A 22,351-nucleotide genomic window follows, 5' to 3' on the forward strand; every position below is an offset into this window, starting at 1 on the left:
CTGCAAAAACATCTGTGAAAAATCTTTGACGTACCCCAGGACAATCGCAAACACTACGAGGCGACGTCACGTTCCCCAACAAATAAATACAGCAGTCGCCAATCAGCAGGGTGGATAGTATGGAGTATGAAAGATTGAGGGCTTACAACTTCAGTCACTGTCACTGCTTTCAATTAAAGCCAGTGAAAAAGATGCGTCAGGTCACGTGAGTGAAACGCAAGGCGTTACCAGCTGGGATGGATGTAAAAATGAGAGTTATATATGTAGCTATGAATCTATGAATTTTAGGTAACTTCCGTATTTAAGTTACGCCACTTCCTGAGTTAATTTAACTCAAGCCACAATCTTTTCCTAAACCTAAGTAGTTTTTGTCACGTAACTTCCGTACTTAAGTTACACCACTTCCGGTGTAGCGAAATTTAACCACAATCTATTCCTAAACCTATCTAAGTGGTTTTGTTGCCTAATCCTATAACTACGTTTTTTTCCTGTGAAGACGGAAGTTTATTTTGAAAAGACTGGATATCGATGCCGGACATTCGTAGGAAAACGCAAAAAAATGAGGAATAGCGTATACGAACCGTTGTATGAGAATATGTTGGCTCATGTACGGGTTACAAGTACGTTTGTGTATTTTTCAATTAGTTAAATGTGTAAAAATTAGCTGGAGAAATTAGCTCATATTGCAAATTTGTGGCCAGATTTGCAAGATTTATTCAAACAGCAAAACAACACAAAAAGAACGAGATGTTTAGACTTTTGACAGACTGAAAAAACAGTCAACGACATTAAAAATATAAAGATGTCACCAAAGACAAGAGACATAAGAGATGCACGGCTCAAGAGCAAAACAAAAAAATATTTTTTTTAAAAAAAGGATAAAAATTAAATCAGTTTTAATCGGGGAAAATGATCTGTCCTCCAAAAGGGGACATGTTGTATAGCATTATGAATTTTTTTATTTCTCATAATTAACCTTAAAAGAGTACTCCATCAATTAAGCATTGCACTCTTATACCATTGTTGGACTCATAATGGACAATTTAAAAAAAATAAATCTAAATCGATGCAGCAGAATAAGAGATATTGTCTTTTTTATTCCACGTATTCTTCTTCCTTGTCAAAATCTGGTGCCCACATTTCCCACAATGCAACTCAACCACCAACAGTTAGGTCAGAGATTTGTGTGTGTGTAATGCTAGTAGCGGCTAATGTAGCCTGGAGCCTTTGTGGAGTCTGATAAAGAAAAACAATGTGGAACCATATCAGTAATATAGCCTGTGTCAGTTTACACACAGAACTACATTTGTGTGAGTTTGTTTTACATGATAACTGACATTCCCGACATCATCAGACACATTAAGTACAACCTGAAAGTTTCTTCTGATAACAAAATCGTAAATTATTAACTTTTAATATAGTTGTGTAGTCGTACAGGATAAAACAAAGATCTCATCTTAACATAAGACTCTTAAAGGGGACATAATATGCTCATTTTCAGGTTCATACTTGTATTTTGGGTTTTGACTAGAACATGTTTTCATGCTTTAATGTTCAAAAAACACATTATTTTTCTCATACTGTCTGCCTGAATATACCTGTATTCACCCTCTGTCTGAAACGCTCCGTTTTAGCGCCTGTCTCTTTAAGTGGTATATTCTAATGAGCCTGTGTGTGACATAGGAAGGGGAGTCAAATCTGAATGGCTTGTTGAATCACATGTTTTCTGATCTAGGCAGCCCACAAAAAAACTGACTGGGTTGTCTTATTTCACAGTTGGTGGGTTGGTAGGCTCTCCAGATACCCAAATGTATGAGAACAAGCACTGAAAGGGGGAGTTTTTCATGAGATGTCCCCTTTAAGAATTACCTGTTTTAATCTCTGTTGCCCTGGATAGTACACTGGTGCAGGAAATTATGTTTTTTTTGTTTTATAATAACAGAAATGATTAAAGCAATATTGTTTCCATCTCGTGGGTGTTTATCAGTCCATCTTGTACTGCACAGAATAGTTAATTGTCTGACGTCATAAAATGTGCGACAAGATGTAACTGATGATGAGTGCAAACTAATCACACACAACTTTATGCTTTCAGGACATTTTCACCACAGTTACAATTTCAGCTACAACAGAGCTCAGATAAATTTCAGAGAACACCCAACGTCAGTACCTGGATGTAAGTCATTTACATAAAAGCTGATATTCATAAACAATATGTTTTATATATTCAATGAGAACTCTGTAACATGTGAAGGCATGCAACCCTGTCTCTTAGAAATTATGTTTATATACTACTAATTTGACTGACTCCTGGATGAAAGCCTTGTGTTTGTTGGGTGACTGTCACAGTGCATCGCTGCTCTGAAGACACGTCACCAGAAGCTGTACGTTAAGATTTTTTGCTGTTTTGGGTCCTCTAATTATACTGACACAACTAAATGTGTGAAGTTTAGGGGCGTCAATTCTGTTAATGATGAAATCTCATTCATCGGGCTGAAACGAGCAAATTTAAAGTTTGTCCAGTTAAGAGAGTTTGGTGACTTAAAACAATTGTATGAGTAAACCTCAAAGAGAGAAAAAGAGAGGTTAAAGAAAACATTCCTACATGAGTCCCATTGTTATGGAACGTTCAAGTGACAAAATGTTAAATGTTTGTTTTCCTAAAATATCTACTAGAAACGGATTGAGAAATGGTTATGTTCAGGTACCGGCAGCACTTGGTTTAAGTTAGAGAAAGATCGTGGTCTTGGTTTAATACAGAAAAAGTAAAAAACGTCATGAAGCGTGAGACTGTCAATCAATTAAAATATTTAATCATGATCAATCTCAAATTACATCTTTTTATCTGTTCAAAACCCTAGAGGGAGATTTGTGAAGTATTTAATACTCTTATCAACATAGGAGTGGGCAAATATGCTCCTTTTTGCAAATGTATGTACATATTTATTAGTGGAAATCAATTAACAACACAAAACAATGGTAAATATTGTCCAGAAACCCTCACAGGTACTGCATTTAGCATAAAAAATATGCTCAAATCATAACATGGCAAACTGCAGCCCAACAGGCAACAACAGCTGTCAGTGTGTCAGTGTGCTGACTTGACTATGACTTGCCCCAAACTGCATGTGATTATCATAAAGTGGGCATGTCTGTAAAGGGGAGACTCGTGGGTACCCATAGAAACCATTTTCATTCACATATCTGGAGGTCAGAGGTCAAGGGACCCCTTTGAAAATGGCCATGACAGTTTTTCCTCGCCAAAATTTCGCATAAGTTTGGAGCATTATTTAACATTCTTCTCGAGAAGTTAGTATGACGGTTGGTACCACTGGATTCCTTACTTTTCTAGCTTTAAAACTGAGCCCAGTACAACCGAAAAATCGCAAGTTGCATTAAATCGCAAGTTGCATTAATGCCTTGAAATGTTTCACAAACATTACCTAACCACACAATGGAATCAGGATGTGATCCTTGTCCTACGTTGTGTACACCCTCCATCCACCCCGACCACCTTCTTACAACTAAAAAACATAATCCTGGCAATAATTACATTTTCCGTAACTGGCAAGTATATAAACATAATTAATAGGAGATGAGGTTGCAGGCATGGGATTCAATCAATGTTCTAGATGGTTGCAGTGAATGTTGAGTTAAGCTTAAATACAGTCACATTTGAGCGAATGATTGTCACATTATGAAATAAAAAGGTTATAAGTACAACAATCAACAAGATACATGTGATAAAAGTTAATAAAGGCACGACTTTGTACATTCATATTCATGCATATGTACACAATATAAACAGTGCGTTGGTAAAACTTTATCAACTCCTTCACTTTGAGTCCAGCCTGTTTGAGTCTTCATTATATATTACAAACAGCTCAGTGTTGGCTGCTCTGTGTCGTAATACTGAGTTCACTTCAAGTAACATATGGTCCATATTTTACACTATAAGTAACTTATCTCCAGTGAGGTGCTCTGGTCCAAGTTTTCCTCTGGCAGAGTTTTGATACTCCCATTTTTGGTTCCATTGAGCAGCAACGGTACAGTCAGTGTGGACCCGTTGGCTGTATCTTTCCCCTTCATGTCCCCAGATTTGTCCTTCCTGTCTGGGGATGACAGCTCCGTCGCTCCTGGAGTCGCTCCTTTCTCGGACAACAGCGGCTGCGAGCTCTGCGGCTGGAGACTGCTGTTGCCGTTCTGGGCGATTCTGTAGATCTCAGTCATTTCCGAGACGTCTTCGTCGTCCTCCTCCTCTCCTTCCCTGACTACCCGTCTCAGGCTCTCTCTGGGCATGAGCGCTGACCTGCCCTCCTTCTGCTTGCGCTCCATGGGCTCGTGGTTCTCCACCTTCCTCGTGGAGCGACAGAGGGCTTTCCGGAAACCCCTCTTAAAGTTGTCTGACAGGAAGCCGTAGACGATGGGGTTGGCGCAGCTGTTAGCGTAGCCAAGCACTACGACAAAATAGTAAAGACCCTGGTACTCTGAGGGCAGCGACACCATCAGGTTGATGATGTTGAGAGCGTAGAAAGGCAGCCAGCAGAAGACAAACACGGCGACAACAATCACAACCATGCGCGTCACTTTTCTCTCTGACTTCCTGCGCTTGGTGGAGGTGGCGTGGACTTTTTTACCTGAGCTGCGGACCTTGAAGACGATGAGCAGGTAGCAGAGGCAGATGATAAGAAGAGGGCAGAAGAATCCAACCGTGGAGGTGTAAATGATGAAAGCGGCAGCCCAGATGTTAGCCGGCTGTGGCCAGGCGATGTTACAGGTACCTCCCGCCCTGTTGGCGAAGATCACCACAGGCAGAACAACAAGAAACGACAGAGCCCAGACAGTGCCGTTCACCACTTTGGCCACCTGGGGGCGCCGCCACTTTGAAGAGCGAATGGGGTGGACTACAGCGAGGTAGCGATCGATGCTCATCACAGTCAGGCAGAAGATGCTGGTGAACTGGTTGATGCAGTCGACAGTCATCACCAGACGGCACATGAAGGAGCCAAATGGCCACGACTGGAGGGTGTTCTGAACCGCCAGGAAAGGCAGACCGAGCATGAAGAGCTCGTCGGCGATGGCCAAGTTGAGAATGTAGATGTTGGTCACTGACTCTATCTTCGAGTAGTGCAGCACGATGTGAATCACCAAAGTGTTTCCACCCAGGCCGATGATACACACGATTATATATATGAGCAGTATGAGGACCCCCGCCACGCTGAGACCCGGGGGGACATCTGGGATGGTGGAGTTGGTGGAGTTGAACAGCGTCTCGTTCAGATCGCTGTCGTTTAACATGAGCAGAAACAGGGGGAGTCCGGGCGAGGGGCTGGCGAAGCTGCCGTTCTCCCACGTCTCATCCGTCATCTCCAGCCCGGGAAGCGAGACGGCACCTATGGATGAGCTTTTTCTGTCGCTTTGTCCTTCTGCTGTCTCAGCTCCCGCCCATCTGTTCTGTTGGAGGGAAAAAAATGAGAAAAAAAATCAGTTATCTAACTGAATAGTTTTCTACCTTAGTTTCATCTCTGAAGGCAGATGAAAATAAACTAAACACATCTCTGTCTTCCAAGGACACAAGAAAGTGTTGTGATTCTTAGAAAGCACATTTCTTTCTTTATTTGAAAATCTTTCAATTTTGAAAACCACCAGCAGGTATGTCCACTGTGTTCTGACAAAGGTTGTTTGTGTCACACTAAGCAATTAAGCTTAGTCTTTTTGCTGATATGGTCTTGATGTTTTAAGGGACATTTTGGTCCAAATTACATTGAAATGACACACTTTAACTACACTTTGGCTTTTAAAACATGTATTTCCTTAATAGTAAATTGTATCAAATCTATCCAAATGTTGGGTAACACTTTGCTTCCTCTCCACAAATCAGTTTGTGGAGAGGAAAACATGCACATTCTCAAAATTGTTTGTGGTGCTGGGAGTAGATCCCCTCCAATATGTACTTTTGAAAAAATAATCAGTTTGTGTCAGAAGGGGTCGGGATGTCTGTAAATTGGATTGGATAGAAATTTGGGTTTACCAAGTGACTTTGTCTTATCAAATTTAATTACATATTCTTTGAACCTTTAGCGAGCGGCTCAGAAACAGGGCGTGAGCTACTGGGAGCTACTGGGAGCTACTGGTCGCGAGCGACGTGTTGGAGACCCCTGCTGACTTAACACTGCAGTAAATCGTACACAAAATGGTGATTGTGACTGTACTTCACTGCTTTTTCTGTTCTTGAATGGATCACAAAGATTGTTTTTATTCAAGACACTTCACCTTATTTCAATCACTTGTAACTTTCATTATTTAAATATACTGCAGATATGCAGGAAAACATCAATTTACTGAACAATTTACACGACTGCAACAGACCTTCGATAAAAACTTATTGAAAGTAATCAAAAGGCGAAAAATGCAATTTATTTTTCAACTATTTCTCGTGCATTCCCCTTTTCCCAAACATTTCAGATGTGAAGTAATTAGCAATGATGTTGCAATAGAGGGTAGTGATGTTAAAATGAGAAGCAATATTTGCAAACACCTACAATATTTCAGTGCTTTAGTGATTCAGTTTGTTTTTTGTTGGCACATAGAAACTCTGTTGCGAGAACTGAGCACAAAGCAATCATAAAAACACTGTAAGGTCATCAACATGTTTACAATGAAAGACACAGGAAGCAGGCAAAGATAACACTCAGAGGGCGAGCGGCCGAGAGACAAAAAGAAAAACACAGGATACAGATAAAATAATGGAAAGCAAATGGGAAAGAGGTGGATTTGAAATGATGAGTCAGACAGGAAACAATTAAAACCGGGTGAAGATGGATGTTTGCATTTAGATTGATTTGACCACAGCAGCAATATTTGGTTAGACTATTGATATGGCAGGTAAATTAAACAGAGTGTGTTCCCACGGGCGATGCTGACATTTCATTAGCAACCCAGCAGCACCCTGGTTAACGTGAACTGGAAACAGAGTACTGGGAGAGGAGAGTCAGCTGTAGGACACTTAGTGGAGGTGAGATTGTGTGTGTTCTCAGGAGACTCACGTTTGGTAAACATCTTCTAACAGCTGGTGCACTCGCCCACACATTCACACAGTCATTTTAATATAGAAATGAAAAAGAAACAAAAGAATGAGCCTTTATTCTGGTTAATATTAGCCATGCTGGCGGAGTGGGGCTAGGGATGGCAATATTGGTCTGTATAGGCCCACCACTTTGCTCCAGACTGACATATCTCAACAACTATTTGATGGATTGTCATTTCATTTTCTACAGTATAGAAGCAAAGACATGAAACTCTGGTGCTTTGTTGACAACAGCCGCTACCGCCATTTTGGACTGAAAGCGCTTATTATAGGTCTATTCATAATATTTTATTTTTCAACACAGGCCATTTCGGTAGTATACGACAATAGAATAAAAATAATTTAAGTTTTACTTTTGTACGGCACTTTGTAGGCAAACGTTCTGTAGTCGCTTTTAGTTAGAAATGGCTTAAGCGTAGCTTTGCATCTGGGTGCTGCTGTTGCAATGGAACAAACATTTGACTTTCAATTCTTGGCAATATACGTTCTTTGCCACGGTCACATGACTTCATGTCACCACCACGGAGCTAAAGGAAGACTGGTGTTTGCTGCGATGACGTTTAGTAGTCTCATTTGGCCACTTGTTAGCAACCGCCCTGTGGCAGTGGGATATTTACTAGGGCTGGGACGATTCACGTATATTGTGATCCGACACTATCACGATACGTGGGTGCCGATTCGATATGTATTGCGATTTTTAAGTTTTGCAATTCTACAAGTATTGCGATTCGATATTATGATTTATTTGCAATTTTTGTTCACTTTTTTTTAACACTAGACCATGAGAAAATATTTAATCATACACTTCTAGGGACATTTACTTTGGAAAATATCTAAATTAATACAGTAAGAATGTTTGATTTTCAGCATGTACAGTATGTAGTCAGAGATGTCCTGAAGTCAAATATATCGGTCATTGTGAGACATTATTTATTAAATTTTTTTCCAGCTGCTGGGGTTACTGTTTTCTATTTTCTCGTTTTGGCTCGCTGCGGCTGGCTAGTTTGTTTTGGTTGAGGGATACGGAACAGATATGACGTCATGTTACTCAGACTACAACAATAAAAGCGGTAACTTCCTTCTACCTCTGCATAGACTCAAATGAAACAAATATATTCTAGCATTATACATTTCAAAATCCTAAAAAAAAAATTGCAATGCATAGGTGAATCGATTTTTTCCCACCCTTAATATTTACTGACGTATTCAATTTCGTAAAACAACACGTTAAAATCTCTTAGGCTTGTGTTAACCCCAGACTTCAGGCATCTAACTAAAAATCCATTGACTTCAAGACGAGGAAGCCCAAAGTGCAAAAATGCTACTAACTAATTTCCGTGTTGTAGGACTCATTCTCGCAGCACTCCATAGATGCTTGCCATTTCATTTCACTCCTCATTAACTACACAGCTGTACCACAGAGAAGTCAATATCATATCACAATAAAAGCATCATGGGCACCATCTCAGAGGAAATATTTTTGACCATGTCCTTTTTTTCAAAATGTTTGATGTTGCTTTCAGAATATCAACAGTGAGAAAAACACAGATGTGCCCTGAGCTCATTGATAGAGTTCATCAAACAAACCGACTGAAAGGTTATTGTCACCTCGATGGCGACAGCTGCAGAGTCTATAAAAAAGGGCATTCAGACTCTCTGGAGTTCAATTTAAAAGACATGAAGAACAAACAACAAAACAACAAAAATCAACAAATGTACTGTGTGTCTTTTTATGGGACCAGAGTAGTTTCTTTGATTTCACCACACTGTCACTATAATCATTTTTTCAATATCTCGTAATTCCTTGTGATTGCGGACATTTCACATTAAATTTGGCAATCTGGATCACCATGGAAACCGGCGAAAGAGAAAACCCAGAGATCAGTGTCGTAAATCAAACGGAACCAAATAAACGGCAGCACATGGCAGCACAACAAGGATAGATTTTTCTCTTCTTCTCTTTTCTCGAGTGATGTTTCAAAGAGAAAAAGAATAGAAACACACTTTTCCTTGGTGATGAATGAGGGATCCAATAAAATACAATAACAACAGCTCAGACCGAGCCCTCATGCAGCCATTGAAGAATTATTTCGTTATAACCAGGATTAGATCCATACGTTGTCTTCCTTGTACACGGAGCTGATATTGCACTTTAATTAAATATCAGTTATTGGCCGGATATGGCAGCTGTAAGTACCAGAGGCTTCTCTTTTATCACAGCTACAATCTGTAAAACCACAATGAGATGTTATTTGTGAAGCTCTTATTAAAGGTTCAAATACTATTTTCTCCTACCACTGATTGGTTGCTGTGCGTCAGCCAATGCCGATTTTTCCTAAATTTGTCCCTCTTGCCTCATTTTGCCACAGCAGCTCAGGCAGTGTGCATGCAGATATTACATTTGGTTAGATTGTAGCCAGTTATCATCATTCACGTATGAAGATAAACCTTTTTAATATTGCTAAACTTGCTTTTGTTTTGCCTGCATGTTCATAACGTTCTTAATAGAAAATCTCGGTATTCACCACTGTAGTCCCTACAGACCCATAACAGAAGAAATGGCTGTTAAAAGACACTGAAAAATGACATAATTAGCACAATTTGGACCATTAGAGGTATTTAAAAGCCAAAAGGAACAGAACGATTTTATTTTTGTGCCACTTATGTTGTCCAGCAGTCAGCTAGAGCACAAAAGAAACCACAAAAGAAAGGACTTCACTTCACTTCAGGCAGATTCAATACAGTCTCAAGGCAGTTTGTGAAATAGTCCCAAAATTTAATCTATTTGATTCATATACATAGACACGAATTTCCCTTTTTTTCGTGACACTCAACGACTTTTAACAACGTATTTTTCGTGTATACACACACACATAAGTTACGGCACTTCCAGTGTTTCAACCCAAACCGTGATCTTTTCCTAAACCTATAGTTTGTTTATATATATATATATATATATATATATTAACACTAATCTGTTAATCTAACAAAATAATCTGCAACTATTTTGATAATCAACTAATCATTCCAGTAATTTCAAGTCAAATATTTGCTTCTTAAATGTTAGTATTTGCTGCTTCTCTCCGTCATATAATAATAAATATAATAAATAAATAACTTTAAATCTTCGGGTTTTCAGATAAAACTAGCAAATAAAAGACTTCACATTTGGGTCTTGCCATTTTTTCTATTTTTAAACAATCAATTAATCGAGAAAACGCTCGCACAGATTAATCATTAATGAAAATAATTTATAGTTGCAAAAAAAAAGAAATCTTCTTAAATCATCTTAGTAGAATCATCTTAAAATAAATCTCTTTCAGCCTGTAGCTGTAACATCAACTGTGATGCCTCAGAGAAATCAATTCATACGTCTCTCATCTCAAACACCCTGAAGTCTGATATCTGCATTGTGTTTGTCACGTTTCATTAATCTTCAGACTAAACACTTGAGGACCTTTCAGGCCGTCAGATGTCTCTGAAAGAAGAAATCTATTCAGTTTGTAAATTGAGGTTCTGAACTGCTGCCGGTGTCACGTCCTCGTCTGTCTCTCTTTTCTTGGAACGATGTGAGGGGAGAACAATCAGTGCAGGTCATGTGACCAACACGGCAACACAGCCATTCAATCTGAATACTAACTATCAGACGGATCAATAGCTTTCTGCACACATAAAACCAGAAGCTGAACTGAACTGAGGCTAAAAGCAGAACACTTTGTGACAACAACATCTGATAAAAGAGGACAACCGGCTAAAATGACATGCGATCTATATTTGAATCTTCTGAATCTTCTGCTTTTGATCGCTCGGCGGTCTGATCTGTATCGAGGACTCATCTCTTGTGGTCATGCTGTTACTGGTGACACATTTATTCCACTTTGTTTATTCACTCTCTGGACAGAATCATCTGTACCAATGACTGACAGATTCAGACAAGTTTTAAATGACACATCTGCAATATCTGTAAACAGTCTCCGAGAAATTATGTTTTATATAAAACTAACTTCCAACAGCAAATACAGTTAGAAGGAAACATAATGCCGGGCGGGTTTCTAGCAACATAATGAGGAAATATTGTTAATTAAAGAATCTGGCAAGTCACGAAAACATTGATACTGAACATCAGTCAAATGTATAATTTGATTTCCACCAAAATATCCGATCGTGCAATATAATATCCCGGAACACTGGAACCAGCTGCCTGATATTAATGCCTCAACCATTGTTTTTACATTCAGACAGAAACCTTATTGTTCTCAAGTGCTGTTAACTAAATGTTTTTAAAACCCAAGGCCTTATCATCATTGTAATATTATTATTATTTTAAATTGTTTTATTTATCTATTTTTATTCTTTCACTCTTTCATTTTATTTTTTTAAAGTTTTATTTCTATAGATTTTATGGCTGTCAATCGATTAAAATATTGAATCGCAATTAATCACATGATTGTCCATAGTTAATAGCGATTAATTGCAAATGAATCACACATTATTTATCTGTTCAAAATGTACCTTAAAGGGAGATTCGTCAAGTATTTAATACTCAATACCTATCAACAGGGGAGTGGGCAAATATACTTGATTTTTGCAAATGTATGTATATATTATTATTGGAAATCAATTACCAACACAAAACAATGACAAATATTGTCCAGAAACCCTCACAGGTACTGCATTTAAGCATAAAATATATGCTCAAATCATAACATGGTAAACTGCAGCCAAACAGGCAACAACAGCTGTCAGTGTGTCAGTGTGCTGACTTGACTATGACTTGCCCCAAACTGCATGTAATTATCATAAAGTGGGCATGTCTGTAAAGGAGAGACTCGTGGGTACCCATAGAACCCATTTTCATTCACATATCTTGAGGTCAGAGGTCAAGGGACCCCTTTAAAAATGGCCATGCCAGTTTTTCCTCGCCAAAATTTAGAGTAAGTTTGGAGCGTTATTTAACCTCCTTCTCGAGAAGCTAGTATGACATGGTTGGTACCACTGGATTCCTTAGGTTTTCTAGTTTCATATGATACCAGTATCTTCACAGTTTTAAAACTGAGCCTGCTACAACCCTCAAAATCGCAAGTTGCGTTACTGCATTAAAGAAATTAGTGGCGTTAAAACAAATTTGTGTTAACACGTTATTATCACGTTAACTTTGACAGCCCTAATTTATATTCTTTTACACTTTCATCACATTTTTTAAATTTTATTTCTATAGAGATTTTTCTGTTTTACGTTGCTCTTTTAAACTGAATTATTTTAATTCTGTATTTTGTGTTTTAACTTCTCTGTACAGCACCTTGAACCTAACTCTGTCTATAAATAAATCTGCCTCGCCTTGTAATGACTACGACATTATTAAACCTTTTTATGGTTCTGTTTAAACACTGGCTGGTAGCAGGTAGAGGACAGGAACAGTTCAGTGATTTATTGACCGAAAGAAGGTACATAAGCTGAATACTGAATACAGAGACAGGCAGGGGTCAAAGGAAGGCAATCCAAACAGGCAAACTTATCTAAAGGGGTTAGGGTTAAATTGTCATGTAATGTTTTTAAGCCAGCCCGCTGGCATGAGACCCCCTTTGGCATTTCCTTCTTTCCCTATCTCCTATGGCTCCCTCTCCCCGTCTTACAAAACAAAACACTGATCTCCCATCCCATCTTATCATAGCATTTATACGCTGATGCATTTACAGTACAGGATACATGGCGTACAAATGTCACAAGGAATCAAGAAAAGGCGTACTCATTGCATGCTAAACGCCTTGCTCATTATTGCGACATTTAGGCGCCTTTTCGTGTGAACGGGCTGGTGTCACAGGTTCTATTGCAATCAAAAATGCATCGACAAAACAATTGAAACGTTTTCAGCATAATATTAAAAGTGTCTTTATTTGGCTGCACTGTAAACGGGTACAGTAGCTGCTCAACGGGTGTTTGCTGTCGTATTAAACTGCACTTCTTGTTACAACCAGGACTGAAATCTGAAGGATTATAACTTTAAATCGTAGAGGACGTCATCATTTTGTGCTGTGTCACAGTTCATTCTCACAATCTTGGAGTGTACAAACAAACTATATGTTTTACCAGAAGTGCCGTCGTGTGGTAGAACAAACCTGCAGCTATCAGAGCTGCTAAAGGTGAAAGCTGCCTTATCTAAAACATGCTTCTTGGAAGTGACCGAGACATAAAAATTACAAACGGAAAGTACATTTCCTCACAATGAGTTCTGATCTTACTGGAATAATTACACAAACAGTTTTTTGTTTTACTGTTGAATGAGGAGTTTTTGAGAATTTGGGTCACAAGACAAAATATATTAACAAAATATGACATCAACACAATGATGTTCAGCCGTAGATAAACACAGGTGAGGGAACATTTGTATCTCCCACAGGTTTGAACTGCAGGAGCGGAAATGCCAACATATTGCTGTCGAGCAGCGAGCCGAGCATCCATCACAAAGGTCAGAGTCTATGACAGCCAGAGCACTTGAAAGGTTCAGAGTATTTCAGAGAGGAGCTTCGTCATCCTGACAGCAGCACAGATCAAACACACACGCTCAGGTACACACCACGGGCCACAGGTCTGGCACTGTGCTGAAGCACAAATCTGAGGTACTTGTACTTTACTTCAATATTATCTTTTCATGCCACTTTATACCCGCATGTGAACCTACAGATCTGCAGCTTCCCTCGGCTTTACAGCTCATTGATTAGCGGATCGGCCCACAGCTTCACTGTTTTGGTTCACTGTCACCGTTTTGTGCACATTTTCAATTTGCACATTAAGAAAACAGACTGAAATTACTAGAAATCTGGAAAAAAAGTGGGCAAGACTAACTAGGTAGTTTTGTTGCCTAAACCCAACTAAGTAGTTTCGCTGCCTAAACCCAACTAAGTAGATTTGTTGCCTAAACCTAACGAAGTGGTTTTGTTGCCTAAACCTAACTAAGTAGTTTTGTTGCCTAAACCTAGCTAAGTAGTTTTGTTGCATTAACCTAGCCAAGTTGTTTCCTGTGAAGATGGAAGTTTATTTTGAAAGGACTGGAGTGGAAATTGACACGTGCATCACGTGTTGCTGGACATTCGTAGGAAAACACCCGAAAAATGAGGAATACATTTTCGTACGATATCATACGAACCGTCGTATAGGGATACTTTGTCTCACTTATGGTGCAGTGTGAAGAAACTAAAAGGGAAAATGTGATGGGATTTTAAAAAATGAAGGGAACATGTGAACATTAATTAAAATCATAGTGTTATATTTTCTGTGATGCTCTGTGACACGAGAGGTCAAAGTTTAAAACCATGTTGAATCCATTGTTCTAAATGTAATTTCCTGCTTCACAAAGCCAACCTACAGGACTGATTGAGATCTCAGTGCTGCAGTTGTGAGAAAGCAGGTCACGGTCATGGTTAAGGACCTTTGCAGAGCTGTTTGAATAGCGTATTTGTTTAGCTTTCTTTTGTATTTTCTCCTCTTGAAAGCCGAGTGACGTTCAGCATTTTGCCAAACGACTAACTGAACAGTCGGTCCTGAGCAGACGTCAGTGAATATACTGTATGTAGTATATAATATATTATCATTACAGTTTGAAACAAAGACTGAAGGTTATACGGAAATGTAGATAAATGCTCCAAAAAAGCTATTCACTACATATTGAATAAGATATGTGTCCTTAAGTATCTATAAATAAACCTTGACTATAATTTGAGTCAATGGGTTAATTAACACATTTTGGAAGGTGGAAGTGAACGGTGGATTAATCTGGCGGTAACCATAGCAAAAAAAAAGATATGTCACACTACATAACTTTCCCTTTAAAAATAATGATTTAAGCAGTCTTTTGTCTTTGGATATCACTGCAACGTGTCCTCATACAAGGTTCGTATGTTACGAAAAGTTATTCCTCATTTTTCTAAGAATGTCCATCAACACCTGTCACTTTCTGCTCGTTACATGCATACAGTCTTTTCAAAATAAACTTGTCTTCACAGGAAACAACTTAGTTAGGTTTAGGCAACAAAACAACGTCGTTAGGTTTAGGAAAAGATCGTGGTTTGAGTTAAAATAACTATGGAAGTGACGCAACTTTAGTGCGAAAGTTACGTGACAAATAAAGTCAACGTTGACTTCTGGTTTCACACAGGAAACGAACAGCGGCCTCCTGGGTGAAAACCTGGTGTTTTTTGAACAACCCATCCACCACAACCTCCTTCCTTGTCACTCTTTATATTTCCTGGTTCACGATTACGATGGATTAAATACTTAATGATTTTGTGGGATATATACTAGGGGTGTAAGAAAATATTGATACGCGATATTATGTTTTGCGATATTGTATTGATTCTCCAAAACGCTGTATTGATTTTTAATTAACCTCTTATAAATCTTAAGGCTGGCCTGCAAACCCGGCCGCGATTCTGTCTTTCGGAGGTTGTAGCAGGCTGTAGTTGAGGTTAAATAACGCTACGAATTTACGCTAAACTTTGGCGAGGAAAAACTGGCATGGCCATTTTCAAAGGGTTCCCTTGACCTCTGACCTCAAGATATGTCAATGAAAATGGCTTCTAAGGGTACCCTTGAGTCTCATCTTTACAGGCATGCCCACTTTATGATAATCACATTTGTACATGCAAAAAACATGCCGTTTTTTGCATGTACAAATGTGTTATTTTTACGTATTCTAAAATTGTAATACTTCTGCATACTGGGGTCCATAAACAGTCTTGAATTGCATAAATTGTGTGTATCACTGTAAAGCTGAGACTCTTGTGGATCCTATGAGTCTAATTGTATTAATGTGTGATGATGTTAGTCCCCATAGTAGCCATTTCACAGAGTGACTTTGTTTACTCTGATTTTATACATGTGGTGTGTTCTTTATACTGACAGTTTTCCTAAAATTAGATTTTAAAAAATTGCCTTCCTTACAATGTATTGAATCGTTACTACTGTATTATGATACATCGTGTATCACCAGGTTCTTGCCAATACACAGCCTTAATATATACAAATTACAGTGCATCACTTTTCGTACTGTAGGTATAGCTACTATGGGTGTCAGCCTGATCACAGACATACTGTTCATCATGGCACACTGGCAACATATTGAAACAGATTGGGGTCAAATATTTCCTGAACATTATTCATGAAACATATAGTAACATGTTGTTTGAAGTGTGCAGCTTAGAGAGGCTTGTCACTTCATTTCACTCCTCATTAACTACAAAGCTGTATGACACAATATTCAATCTCACAGACGCATTGTGAGCATCATTTCAAAAGGAAGACGTGTCAGAGATATATTTGACCATCTCCTTCAGCGTAATGACGACATGATGTCGCTTTCAGACAATCAGCAGTGAGAACAGAACAGATGTGTCCTGAGTCTGGGGAAGATTTCCCAAATACTGAACTATTCTGTTGTCTGAATATGCTGCAATTAAGTCTATTTTTGTGAATCACATTTGATTGCTTTCATTTTTTTGCTACCAGCATATTAATTTAGTGCAAAAACATATGGTTATTATATTCATCTATATCATAAAACACAAATCTGAACTCTTAACTGCTCTTTAAATCCTTTAACCGTTGTGATAATCACTTAGTCAGGTTGCACTCGTCCTTGTTGACAGATTGTTCATAGCTGCTCCGCCGACGCGTTTCACACCATGTGTAGTCTCTCACACAGCGAAATGAACATAAGCTCGGCGATATCACGCTTTGTCTGCTGGTTTCTTTCAAAGTTTAGCCGTTGGTGGATAAACAACACATGACTCTCAACAACGACTCCATCTGGGGATAAACAACATTTCATCACCTCTCATGAGCGGAGAGGGCGTAGGTTTGGTTTCAGAATAGAGTCCACTTGTTGTCCGCTTTGACTGAAGGGCACTCAGATGAGTTTAACATTTATCAACTCAAACCTCCTCTCATCTCTTTTTGCAATATTTGTGACTCATGACTCAGCTCTACAGAAGCTAATTTAGGTATTAAAACACTTAAATATTCTATTTATAATATAATATATAATAATATATGATAATATTCACTTCTCTTAAACCTGCCATACAAGTCAAATCGCACCAATCTCTCCTTCTCCACAGCACGCTGTCAATGGTGCCTCATTTAAACTGGAGAAATAGTTCTCCTGACAATGGAAAAAAGTTTTAGGGCTCAACATTAAAGCCTGCCTGCTTGACCGGGGCAATTAAACTCTGTGTTCGATCAAGTGGAATGCCTCATGTGAAAGTGAAAAATAAGCTTTTCAGCCACTTCCCCGAAGGGCAAATGTTTTATTACAAATGTGGTTGTCTGAAATGGAAAAAGTCGGCCTATTAAATTAAATAAAATCAACAGGGATTTGGACAATTATCATAAATTTTGTTATACACCGCAATGTTGTACCGGCAGGGATACATAGCCTACAGTAGTGCACAGATGACGTTTCCGTGGTTGCCATGCATAGCGCCTGCCGTTTACTCGCGGAGCGCTTGTCTGCATGAGGAGCGCAGTCAGACCCCGCGGATCCAAGCGAGTACGCAGGCGGAGAGTCGCTCCTTGTCTGAAAAGACATTAATGCCTCCCTCCAGCCAGTTTTACTTCCTGTTTTCTCAACGTTCTTTCTCAAACAGAGAATGGGGGTGTGATTAATAGTCAGACGTAATTTATTACCATGGCAACCAGATTGCATCGTTTTTCAACCCAGTTTAGATGAAACCAGTTTAGATGATTTTACTGTTTATCAGACCACAAATGAGACAAGAATTAGCACAACACACCGACTCTCTCACTCGCTCTCTTCTTTACCGTCTCCTCCTGGCGAGGCGGCCGTCTGGCTGGTACTGCACCGAGCAGCCGCATCTCCACAGCGTACCGGAGGGTGGATAGACATGTTGCCGAGGTCCGACGTTTGAAATGCCGTTTCGGGACGTTTTGGAGGTGCAACGTCCACCAGCACCGGCCGCTCTCACCTCAGCTCCCAGCACCGACACCGCACCGGGCTGCACTGTGATTCGTTTATTTCTCTAACGGGGCTTTTTCTCTGGTTTTCTGTCGGGCTGAAAGTTGTGCACTCCCGTCATTCAGACCTCTTAGAGGCCCGCAAACTTCCGGTATCGGCTGCGTTCTGTTAATTTATCTCCAGCAGGAGGAGACGGTAAAGAAGAGAGCGAGTCAGTATGTTGTGTTAATTCTGCCGAAGAGATTTTGTGTAATTCACTGCATTGGCTGCACCCGTTCACCGCACACACAAATGCCATGGTGCAAATAAACACACTAAACTAAGGTGAAGGAAAATAAAAATAAAATGAAAACCAGTTAACTAATGCAACAAGTTGGGCTAGCTAACTACACCTAACTAGTTAACTAACTAGAAAACCAAACTGACAGATAAACAGATTTATCGTTTTTTACACTGCTCAGACACAAACGAGCATGAGTGCGCCTGTGCAATCTTGGAGGAAGACATCTGACCTGCAGCTTCTACTGTAGTCATACATCATATTCCCATTTTACCAACAACCTTCTTTTCAAACTTTGAGCATCAAATTAGGTTATTTGTCAATTTTGTTTTGCTAATTTGGCAAATCAACTTAGTCTGGAAATGACTCATAATAAATATGAAATATCATAGAAATGTCAAAATACACTGGAGGGGGGCTTTAATGCGTGTACAAACAAACAGACAAACCAAACTGAAAACATAACCTCCTCGGTGGAGGTAACTAACTGTATGTTGACCTGATGTTAGCAGATGTGTTTTTTTGTTGGGAATGTGATCGTGAGTGACGGGTTGCATGTGGGTTTTGGTAGACAGCTGCTGTCCCCTCTTCCTGGTACTGAATCTTTTAGTGGTATGGAGTACTGGATTGTACAGGCCTACTTTCACCCCTGCAGCTAAATATGTCAGGGCTGTTTTGACACAAATTTTATTATCAATATTTTTTTTAAGTGTTTGATACCAAATGAGTAGCTTGCGAGTATCGATCCCCCCCATACTCGAAAGCAACTTCCCTCGCGTCCCTCGCCATTAATTAAAAGCTTCAACAGCAAAATCAGTTTTAAGATCCATCAGTGATGCAGAAAACGCTCTTCTTCCTTCATGTCATTAAACATTTCAACTCTCGGCTGTTCTCCAGCAGAGATGCTGCTCACCGTAAACGTGCTGTCATGACTGAATAAGGAACATTTACATAAAAGACACAAAAAGACTTCACTTTACTTAATGAAGGCAGTATAATGTTTTGTATTTTATGTCTGAATCAGCTAAAGAGGAAAGAACACCTCTATCTGTTATGTTACTATGCCTAAACGCTGCTTTTAATCTTTGACGAGGGACCAGATTGTTCCTGCTTTCTGCCTTTTTGACCTCTTAAAAGGCAATTTTGCCTGAAATTATGCTGTTGGTTGTGCTGATTAACTTCCCACCAGTGGTGAGTGTGTGTTTGAATTTGTGTGGATGAACAGATGATGGCATAAATCTGCTATTAGTGTGTAAATGCATTAGTTTCAATTGCAGGATCACACATAATATCTGAATCCATTGCTTCCATATCATAATTTCTTATATTTAAAAAAAAGAAATCAAATGCAGCATAAAGATGCAGCATTTTCTATCATAAGTGGTTTCAAATGGAGGAGCGTGATGTTGTTTTGCTCCTCTGAACTGAGCAGAACAAATCATGTCGGATAGTAATCACACTCACACTGTCATAGTTGGGAACATTTATTTTTCCAGGAACAAAAAAACGTGTTTTCTCCCACAAGCTGAACTGAAAAAAATCATGACACAATTCTCAGGAGACGATACAACAGTTCAAAGCCCTGGTCTGGTGATAAAGCCATGTGATTTAATAACACTGATTTCATCCATATTACCCACCTCTAGTGGCAGAGAGACTTATCTGTCACAAAATGTGGCCAAAATAACACTATGATTTTTTCATTTGAGCCTGTTTATTTGTGTTTTGTTTGTAAAGTGTTTGTTAAATGTTTGGCTATATATTGCTTATAAATGCTAAATAGGAGGATTTAAAGTACACAAACACACACACACACACACACGCACACACACACACACACAGATTATGTTACTGTGCCAGTTTCTTAATTATTTTTGACAGTGAGGTGAACTTTACTCATATGATGTCTGTCAATGTAGCACATGTTAATTTATATATGTGCGTTACTGAGAGAGACAGGCTACCTTATAATGCCAAACCCCCTTTAAATGTACTTATTGAGGGAAACTAAAGTAGACATTAGCTCTTGAGACTCTTGAGTTATTTACTGCTTACTTTATGAAACTGATCAGGAGAACAGAAACTTTCAATTAAAACCACCGTAGTTTCAAAATTCCCAAGGCTAATGGGCTTTGACTAAAAGGTAACGCAACACAACCGTAAAGAGATGCAAAATGACCAAAAAGTAACGCAACACAACCGTAAAGAGATGCAAAATGACTAAAAGGTAACGCAACACAACCGTAAAGAGATGCAAAATGACTAAAAAGTAACGCAACACAACCATAAAGAGATGCAAAATGACTAAAAGGTAACGCAACACAACCGTAAAGAGATGCAAAATGACCAAAAAGTAACACAACACAACTGTAAGGTCGAAAATGACTAAAAAGTAATGCAACACAACCGTAAAGATGCAAAATGACCAAAAAGTAACACAACACAACTGTAAGGTCGAAAATGACTAAAAAGTAATGCAACACAACCGTAAAGATGCAAAATGACTAAAAAGTAATGCAACATTTCCACAAAGAGACGCAAAACGTCCACGAAGTAACAATTTAAAATGATTAAAGAGACGTAAGACTCAAAATGACCAAAAAAACCCACAAAATGACCATAAAGACACGCATTATGACCGCTAAGAGACACAAAATGTCTACAAAGAGACGCAAGAGACATGAAACAACCGCAAAGAGACATGAAACAACCACAAAGAGACATGAAACGACCACAAAGAGACACAAAACGACCACAAAGAGACTGAAAAAGACCAAAAGAAACACATAATGACCACAAAGAGACTCAAAAAGACCACAATGAGACACAAAACAACCACAGAGAGACTCAAAAAGACACAAAACCACAAAAAGACACAAAACAACCACAAAAAGACACAAAACAACCACAAAGAGACTCAAAAAGACACAAAACCACAAAAAGACACAAAACAACCACAAAAAGACACAAAACAACCACAAAGAGACTCAAAAAGACACAAAACCACAAAAAGACACAAAACAACCACAAAAAGACACAAAACAACCACAAAAAGACACAAAACAACTACAAAGAGACTCAAAAAGACACAAAACCACAAAAAGACACAAAACAACCACAAAGAGACACAAAACGACCACAAAGAACGCAGAACATGAAATGGCTATCGTTTTGTGACTCTTTCAGTTGGGGGTCTTTTACATGTCTGTGTCCAGGTTGTCTATATGGCTGTAGGTTATAGATGGTAGCTATTAAATTATATTATTTTCATATTACAATATTTAAAGTTGTTTATTTGGCATTCATTTATTACACTTGAATAAGTAATGTAAAATCATGTACAGTTTATTATTGCAGAGCATCATGATTATAAAGTTTCTCTAGACCAGCTGGGGACTATAATAATGAACATTTATGGGATTGTTTTGTTTGGATGGTTTTAATGTTGTCAGAAGGATCTTAATGTAGAAGTGAGCAGAGAGCTTCACATCATCAGTCTACATCACACACAGTTCCTGCTGTCTCGCGGTCATTTACAGTAATATATCACTAAATGTTCTCTCTGAACTTACCTGTTCAGACGGAGATCTTCTTAAAGCAGCTTGTCTCTTCTGCTGATTTAGGATTTATTGATGAAACAACATCAGACGAGCAGCTGCAGCTGGTTTATTCCCTGTCAGGACGTGTTTTATCTTCATCCTCAGCCGGTCCTCCGGTTCCTCCGGTGCTCCGGTGTGTGTGTCGGTGAGTATTTTTCCTCTCCGTCTGCTGCCGGACCGACTGATGCTGAGAGTCACCGCAGCGACATTATAACAGTCGCTCCGTCTCTCGCTTGTAACTAGGTAACAGCTCTGCCTGCTGGCTGCAGGAGCCGAGGAGGAGGTGTTGAAATCCTCTCTGTGTGTGTGAGTGTGTGTGTGTGCGTGCGTGCGTGTGTGTGTGTGTGAGTGTGTGTGTGTCAGGAGATCTCCTGTAACAAGCCTGAGGAGAACCATTAAAGGCTGGAGGTGTTCCA

At 39.1% G+C, this 22,351-nt stretch overlaps 1 protein-coding gene across 1 annotated transcript; it reads right to left on the reverse strand.

Moving 5' to 3' along the window:
- Window positions 1-3,170: 3,170 nt before the first annotated feature.
- sstr3 (somatostatin receptor 3) lies at window positions 3,171-22,123 on the reverse strand. Its single transcript, XM_037791176.1, has 2 exons — window positions 21,909-22,123; window positions 3,171-5,454 (listed from the first exon to the last, which is right to left on the reverse strand). Exon 2 carries the CDS (start codon window positions 5,365-5,367, stop codon window positions 3,952-3,954), a length of 1,416 nt encoding a protein of 471 aa, XP_037647104.1. The 5' UTR covers window positions 5,368-5,454; window positions 21,909-22,123; the 3' UTR covers window positions 3,171-3,951.
- Between the last annotated feature and the right edge of the window lie 228 nt (window positions 22,124-22,351).

This window comes from Sebastes umbrosus, chromosome 14 (genome assembly GCF_015220745.1).
Source record: "Sebastes umbrosus isolate fSebUmb1 chromosome 14, fSebUmb1.pri, whole genome shotgun sequence".
Classification (NCBI taxonomy): Eukaryota; Metazoa; Chordata; class Actinopteri; order Perciformes; family Sebastidae; genus Sebastes; species Sebastes umbrosus.

What these genes read in the sequence shown, in the direction of transcription:
- sstr3 (XM_037791176.1), bottom strand. Translation starts at nt 5,367, where the DNA reads ATGACGGATGAGACGTGGGAGAACGGCAGCTTCGCCAGCCCCTCGCCC.